An 8,009-nucleotide genomic window follows, 5' to 3' on the forward strand; every position below is an offset into this window, starting at 1 on the left:
CCAGGTCTGGTTTGATGACAATGACCCGGCAATCAATGTACTCATCGATGATAAACGAGCTGCTTTAACTGACTGGCAGAGCAACCCTCAGTCTCGGACCACAGCTGATACCTCTCACAAGAAGAAAGTGGCGGCCCAGAGGGAACTTCTCAAACTAATGAACGACTGGTTTAAAAATAAAACATGTGAAGGACAAACACTTGCACATCAACACAAGATGCGCGAATGTTTCAATTCCACTAAAACATTTTATGGGCCAATCACCCGTGGCACAGCCCCCCTCCGCTCATCTGACGGTAACCTCTAATTAAAGACGATGAAGGCCTCCTTCAGTGCTGGAAAGAGCACTACCGTTCACTGCTCAACCGAAACACTGATGTGGATGTCCTGACTACCCAGCAGGTCCCCAGCATCCAGAGCTGACCCACCTCAGCTATCCTCCAGGACCTGATGGAATCCTGGCCGAGGTGTATAAAACAGGAGGACCTCTACTTACTAGCCGTTCCCCACTCTCTCCTGGAGAATATATGGGAAAAGGACTACAAACCGAGGCAGACAAGCACCAACGCCGGAAAGACGCTGCCACCGCCCTCCTGCACTAGATGTAGCCCCCCACACATGCAGCCTCTGTGATCGACTCTGCCGGTCCTGTATCGGCCTCTTTAGTCACCTCAGAACTCACCAACGAAGGTGACATCCTTAATAACTCATATCATTGTATCATAGCTGTGTGTGTGTGTGTGTGTGTGTGTGTGTGTGTCTCACCGTCTCTCACCGTCTCTCCCTCACAGGTCAGGACAATGATGAACGTAACTCTTCTCTCAGCTGTGTCTATACTACTCGGGAGACACGAATCATTAAGTACGTCACCTGGGTACACCTGTGAGGGGCCCACACCACTGTTCCTGAGGGCCCCCTGTGTCTACCTGTCTCTCCTCCCACCCGATGACAACCTGAATAAACTACTAAGCTTAACATGGCCAAGATTAGGTGAGGTTTGGGTGTGGGGGTGGGGGGGAGGTGTGTGGGGGAGGTGGGGATGGTGTGGGGGTGTGTACACACACACACACACACCACATTCCTTCCCCACAAACATCCCCCACACACATCCCCCACACACATCCCACACACAGACAGTTCCTGGTACAAGAGGCGGTGGATGGAGGGCGAGAGATCGTCCTCAACTGAAGAAGGCCCTCAAACACAGCACGACAGATCTTCGTTTCCTGCAGATGACAATGATGGCGGCACATCCCTCAACCAGTAACGCGTATCACCACTGATGTCATAGAGTAAGTGTGTTAGGGATGTGTTGATGAGGATGTGGTTCTGGATGTGTTCTGAGTGTGTTCTGAGTATTAGGGATGTGTTCTGAGTGTGTTCTGAGTATTAGGGATGTGTTCTGAGTATTAGGGATGTGTTCTGAGTGTGTTCTGAGTATTAGGGATGTGTTCTGAGTGTGTTCTGAGTATTAGGATGTGTTTCTGGTGTGTTCTGAGTATTAGGATGTGTTCTGAGTGTGTTCTGAGTATTAGGGATGTGTTCTGAGTGTGTTCTGAGTATTAGGGATGTGTTCTGAGTGTGTTCTGAGTATTAGGGATGTGTTCTGAGTGTTAGGATGTGTTGATGTATTCCAAGGCTTGTTTTGAGAGAGAGAGAGAGAGAGAGAGAGGAGAGGATGAATTTTCGTTATTTAAAAATATCAATAATAATCTGTCTCTCTCTCCCTCTCTCTCTCTTCACCTTATAGCTTACCACCACGCTCTCTCTATTTCAGACACAGAGAGAACTTGAAGAGATAATGATGAAAGAAAGACTCCATCTACAGAAGGACTCAGCATCGTACTCACATCAAGCTTTAAATAATGAGTACAAGATGACGTCAAAAGAGCTCTCTCATACGGGTCATGTTATTGATTACTGTACTCAGAGAATTGCTGATGTAAGTGAATTTTCTGTCTAATTTTTGTGTATATTTTTATTTAGGTCTATTTTTTGATTTATTTCTGTCTATTTCTGTAAATTTTTTCTTTATTTCTGTCCATTTTGTCGAGTTCTGTCTATTTCTGTCTAATTGTGTCTGTCAATATCTGCCTCATACTGGGTATATTATTACATACACACTCTGTCTGTCTGTCTGTCTGTCTGTCTGTCTGTCTGTCTCTCCTACACGACCCTAACACCACCACTACCACTACCACCCCAACTCCCTCAGATTCAACCTGGACAAGATTCAGCTTAACTTCGACATCCAAAGCTTCGAGGCTCCTAAGCAGTGTGAGGAGGAGAGAATTAAGCTGACTAGAGAAGCTTGTAGCCCCGAGCAACCGTATAGGAACCAAGATGGCAGCTGTAATAATCTGCCAAACCAGGAGAAAGGGCGAGTTTTACGCCTTTTATACGCCTCGTGGCTTCAGATTTTGGTGATGGTGAGTGGGGGGGGGGGAAGGGTGGGGAAGGGTGGGGAAGGGTGGGGGATGGGTGGGGGGGAAGGGTGGGATGGTGGGGAAGGGTGGGGGATGGGTGGGGAAGGGTGGGGATGGGTGGGGATGGTGGGGATGGTGGGGGAAGGGTGGGATGGTGGGAAGGGTGGGATGGTGGGAAGGGTGGGGGATGGGTGGGGATGGTGGGGATGGTGGGGAAGGGTGGGATGGGTGGGGGAAGGGGTGGGGATGGGTGGGGAAGGGTGGGGATGGGTGGGGGGCAGGAGGCAGGGGGCGGGTTGGTGTGTGGTGCTGCCAGTGTGTGTGAGGTGTGTGTGTGTCTGTGTACAAGTCATTACACCTGGCCATAACACCTGTCTCACTAATTACAGGTGTGAAGTCATTAGAGGGCATCAGACGGTAACAGTTGCCAAATGCCCGTCTAGTGAGTACTACTGTCAACCTACAGGTGAGTACAGACACACACACACACACACACACACATTTCTAAGTTACTTTACATCTAATTTATTATCATCAAAAATCACGAAATATTTTACCATAACTTAAATGTTTATAAGTAACTCCTAGCTTTAACCTAACTAACCTCTCTCATCTGGTCAGCCCTCCTGTCTAAATATTCTCCACATGAGCTTTGGACAGTTCCTGGAGCACGACCTGACAGAGACTCCAATGAGTAAAGGTAAGTTTGTACAGGTGTGTGTGTGTGTGTGTGTACAGTGTGTGTGTGTGTGTGTGTGTGTGTACTAACTTCACTCTACGATACAGGAGTCAACGGCAGTACAATACCCTGCTGTCGGGAGGCGGGGCAGGACTTCAGGCACCCCCTACACCCTCAATGCGCCCCTATCGGCATCACCTCCCCCGACGCCTTCTACACCCCTTACGGAGTCACCTGTATGGAGTTTGTGCGGTCCTTACCTGCCGACAGATGTACCTTAGGTGAGTATACAGGTGTACAGGTGGGTGTTCAGGTGAGTATACAGGTGTACAGGTGATTATGCAGGTGTATTGGTGCGTCTACAGGTGAGTATGCAGGTGTACAGGTGCGTCTACAGGTGAGTATGCAGGTGTACAGGTGCGTCGACAGGTGAGTATGCAGGTGTACATGTGCGTGTACAGGTGAGTATGCAGGTGTACATGTGCGTCTACAGGTGAGTATGCAGGTGTACAGGTGCGTCTACAGGTGAGTATGCAGGTGTACAGGTGCGTCTACAGGTGAGTATGCAGGTGTACAGGTGCGTCTACAGGTGTGTATGCAGGTGTACAGGTGCGTCTACAGGTGTGTATGCAGGTGTACCTTATCGAAGTATACACAGGTGTTGGTATATTAAGGAAGTAAAAATTAAATGACCAGTATATACGTGTTAATTAACAATAAAATCCCGGTAAAATAACTTCAATTGTCACAAACTCCCGGTAAAATAACTTCAATTGTCACAAACTCCCGGTAAAATAACTTCAATTGTCACAAACTCCCGGTAAAATAACTTCAATTGTCACAAACTCCCGGTAAAATAACCCAAATTTCATAAAACCACGAGAAAACAACTTCAATGCCGTTAAAATAACTTAAAACCCCCTGTAAAACAAAAGCAAATACCTCTTAAAATAACCCCAACAATTACCGGTCAAATAACCCACAATCCCGGTCACATAACACAAATTCCCGATCAAATAACCCACAATTCCGGTCAAATAACCCACATTCCCGATCACATAACACAAATTCCCGATCAAATAACCCACAATTCCGGTCAAATAACCCACAATCCCGGTAAAATAACCCACAATCCCGGCAAAATAACCCACAATCCCGGCAAAATAACCCACAATCCCGGTAAAATAACACAAATTCCCGGTCAAATAACACATAAATCTTTCTCCTCAGGGCCAAGACAACACCTAAATCAGCTTAACTCGTATATAGACGGCGAAAGCATCTACGGGAACTCACTGAAGGAAACTGCTGAACTGAGAACTTTTCAGAATGGACTACTGAAAACTCAGGTGAGGTTCTGTCTGTCTGTCTGTCTGTCTGTCTCTGCCTGTCTCAACCCACCACCATTATATCTCACGATCTCTCACCTACAGTTATCAAGAGACGGTACTGAGCTCCTGAGCCCCAACAAGAACTTAAGTGGCTGTAATGTGCCTGAACTGAGCGCCAAGGGAGAGTTCTGTTTTAAGGCGGGTAAGTGTCCCTCTGTCTCTCTCTCTCTCTGTCTCTCTCTCTCTGTCTCTCTCTCTATCTATCTAACCAAACCTAACGTAGTCTAACCGAACCTAACGTAGTCTAACCAAACCAAACCTAACCTAACCCTAACCAAACCTAACGAAAACCCAACCAAAACCTAACCAAACTCTCATGTTCGTCAGGCGATGGACGAGTGAACGAACAAATTATGCTGGTGGTAGTAACGGCAGTGTGGGCGAGAGAACACAACCGCCTGGCGAAGATACTGGCGAAGCTCAACGCTCACTGGAACGATGAGAGAATATTTCAAGAGGCGAAGAGAATTCTCGTGGGAGAACTTCAACAAGTGACCTATAATGAATACCTGCCTCCAGTGATAAGTGAGAGAGAGAGAGAGAGAGAGTGAGAGAGAGAGAGAGAAAGAGAGAGAGAGAGAGAGAGAGAGAGAGAGAGAGAGAGAGAGAGAGAGAGAGAGAGAGAGAGAGAGAGAGAGTGTATTTCTCACAAACTAATCCAAATATTTACACAAGTCATAAATGAATTCAATACACCTGTACCCACCTGTAATACACCTATAACAAACCAATATAACACCTGTAGCACCTATAACACACCTGTAACACACCTGTCATGTACTCAACAGGCCCCCGACTCATGGAAGCAGCTGGACTCAACACAGGTACAGACGGCCATCAAACGACTGATTACAATGAGAATATTGACCCTTCCATCACTACTGAGTTCGCTACAGGTGCCTTTAGATTCGGCCACACGCAAGTTACTGTAAGTGTGTGCGTGCGTGTGTGTGTGTGTGTGTGTGTGTGTGTGTGTGTGTTTTACGACTTACATAAAAAGTTCTTCTCATACAGGATATCTTGATGGAAGTAGCCAAGGATGGGGGCACAAGAAGTCGTGACTACAGCAGTGTATTATTTGACCCGTTCCCTCTGTACCTACCTGGCACACCTGAGCGGTTAACGAGAGGAGCCATGAGCCAATCAGCGGGCAAGGTCAGGAGTGGCGCGTCTAAAGAGGTGAGTGATTGGTTCATTGACAGTCGTTTAGGTTTGGTTAGGTCATGTCAGAACAGGTCAGCTGAGGTCATAATACGTCAGATTAGGTTAGATCAGGTCAGATTAAGCTAAATTAGGTTAAAATAGCTCAATTTAACCCTACTTATGTTTTTTTCAGGTCAAATGGAAGATGTCTCGTGGCATGAAACAGTTAGGGTCAGGTCAACTGAGGTCATAATACGTCAGATTAGGTCAGATCACGTCAGAATAAGCTAAATTAGGTTAAAATAGCTCAATTTAACCCTACTTATGTTTTTGCAGGTCTCAGGGAAGCTGTTTCGCGGCATGAAACAGTTCGGGCTTGACCTTCTGGCCCTGAACATACAACGTGGTCGTGATCATGGGATTCCAGGATACGTCAGGCACAGAATGGCTTGTGGTCTGACACCTGTGAAGAGTTTTGATGACCTAACACCTGATATTGAAGCTAAGGTGTTGGAGAGTCTCAAGAAGGTGTACAGGTGAGTGATAGTTAAGGTACAGAGAGGGACCTAACCAACCCTAACCTAACCTAACCTAACCAACCCTAACCTAACCCCAACCTAACCTAACCAAAACCCTAACCAAACTCTAACCAAACCCTAACCAAACCCTAACCCTCATTAATACAGGTTAATTAAGAACTACCTGCAGCACTTTCACCTGTCAAATAATTCATTACCTGAGAAGACAAAAATTAGACAGATTTGGCGGGGGGGGGATATTTTACGTGTGTCTGTCTGTCTATCTGTCTACCTATCTACCTAACCTAACCTAACCTACCTCCCTACCTAACCTCCCTCCCTCCCTCCAGGAAAGTTGAGGACATAGACCTATTCGTAGGAGCCCTGGCGGAGAAACACGTCTCAGGTGGCGCCGTGGGGCCGACTTTTGCCTGCATCTTAGCGGATCAATTCGTTAGAGCCAAAATTGGTGATCGATACTGGTTTGAGTATGGTGATTCGCCTGGTGCTTTTACTGTAGGTAAGTGAGTGGGGGAGGGGTGGGGATGAGTGGGGAGGGGTGGGGATGAGGGGAGGGGATGGGAGGGGAGGGGTGGGGAGGTGGGATGAGGATGAGGGGGGGGTGGGAGAGGGGAGGGGTGGGGATGAGTGGAGGGGTGGGGATGAGTGGGGAGGGGTGGGGATGAGGGGGATGAGTGGGAGGGGATGAGTGGGGAGGTGGGGTGTGGGGTGTGGGTGGGTGGGTGAGAGAGAGAGAGAGACAGTGTGTATATATGAAAAAAAAATTTTCTTTCCTCTCTCTCTCTCTCTCTATCTCTCTCACTATCTCTCTCTGTCTCTCTCACTATCTCTCACTATCTCTCTCCCTGCCATAGGTCAACTGAGAGAACTACAACAAGTCTCCTTCTCTCGAATTCTCTGCGATAATGTAAGGGAATTGACTCAAGTTCAACGCTGGTCAATGGAAGTTCTGAGTCCCTTCAACCCGCTCGTGGCCTGTGAGTCTAAGTGCATCCCGAGGCTAAATCTGGACCTTTGGAAAGAGGAATATTAAATACCTTTGGAGTGTGTGGTACCAAACCTAACCAAACCTAACCAAAACCTAACCAAACCTAACCAAAACCTAACCAAACTCTAACCAAACCTAACCTAACCCTAACCAAACTCTAACCAAACCCTAACCTAACCAAATTCCAATATATAAATAACTATATTTTTTTCCAAAGTTTTCAAAGTTTTTATTTTATCGAGTTAAAAAAATTGATTATTGTTAAAAAATTAAATGTTTTTATTTAATTTATGACCAAAATAAAATTAATTGAAGTTTGTGTTTTTGATGTGAATAAAAATATGAATTAAAGCTGTTGGTTTGTTTTCCTCTCTCTCTCTCTCTCTCTCTCTCTCTTTTTCTGGCCAAAGTTTTGTGATAAATTTTGCTTTTGTGAGATAACTTTTATTATTTCTCCTTCCTCTCTCTCTCTCTCTCTCTCTCTCTCCACCAGAGGAACGTTTGAATGCCGTACCTCCTGAGCCCTCTCATTCCCTCTCATTCCCTCTCACTCACTCACACAAGCACCCTCACTCTAATTCCCTCTCACTCAACGTCATACACTCACCCCCCCTCTCTCTGTCTCTCTCAGTAGATGTCTCACTGTGTCTCTCACCCTGACACCTATCTCACTATCTCACCTCTTATCTGTCTGTCTGTCTGTCTGTGTCTGTCTGTCTGTCTGTCTGTCTTTCGTGGTGATGATAATAACAATAACAATAATAATAATAATAATAACAATAACAATAACAACAATAATAATAATAATAATAATAATAATAATAATAATAATAATAAAACAGA

General features: G+C 46.0%; 1 protein-coding gene and 1 long non-coding RNA gene across 2 annotated transcripts in view; both read left to right on the forward strand.

Annotated features, from left to right (window-relative positions):
* LOC121857864 overlaps positions 1-1,291 on the forward strand; it is a 1,711-nt gene extending 420 nt beyond the window's left edge. The window contains exons 2-3 of the long non-coding RNA XR_006087288.1: positions 792-990; positions 1,134-1,291. This is a non-coding gene — a long non-coding RNA (uncharacterized LOC121857864). The remainder of the gene's footprint in view (positions 1-791; positions 991-1,133) is intronic.
* A 921-nt stretch (positions 1,292-2,212) lies between these two features.
* On the forward strand, positions 2,213-7,517 carry LOC121857865 (chorion peroxidase-like). The gene is made up of 12 exons (XM_042354120.1): positions 2,213-2,429; positions 2,816-2,892; positions 3,036-3,126; positions 3,213-3,386; positions 4,336-4,454; positions 4,539-4,638; positions 4,824-5,021; positions 5,285-5,424; positions 5,511-5,675; positions 5,976-6,175; positions 6,508-6,677; positions 7,033-7,517. Exons 3-12 carry the CDS (start codon positions 3,072-3,074, stop codon positions 7,209-7,211), a joined length of 1,500 nt encoding a protein of 499 aa, XP_042210054.1. The 5' UTR covers positions 2,213-2,429; positions 2,816-2,892; positions 3,036-3,071; the 3' UTR covers positions 7,212-7,517.
* The last annotated feature ends 492 nt before the right edge of the window (positions 7,518-8,009 follow it).

This window comes from Homarus americanus, unplaced genomic scaffold, assembly GCF_018991925.1.
Source record: "Homarus americanus isolate GMGI-L3 unplaced genomic scaffold, GMGI_Hamer_2.0 scaffold22974, whole genome shotgun sequence".
Classification (NCBI taxonomy): Eukaryota; Metazoa; Arthropoda; class Malacostraca; order Decapoda; family Nephropidae; genus Homarus; species Homarus americanus.

What these genes read in the sequence shown, in the direction of transcription:
- LOC121857865 (XM_042354120.1), top strand. Translation starts at nt 3,072, where the DNA reads ATGAGCTTTGGACAGTTCCTGGAGCACGACCTGACAGAGACTCCAATG. An exon ending in AGAGACTCCAATGAGTAAAG is followed by an intron (nt 3,127 to 3,212) that starts GTAAGTTTGTAC and finishes TCTACGATACAG; the next exon opens with GAGTCAACGGCAGTACAATA. An exon ending in GCCTGGTGCTTTTACTGTAG is followed by an intron (nt 6,678 to 7,032) that starts GTAAGTGAGTGG and finishes TCCCTGCCATAG; the next exon opens with GTCAACTGAGAGAACTACAA.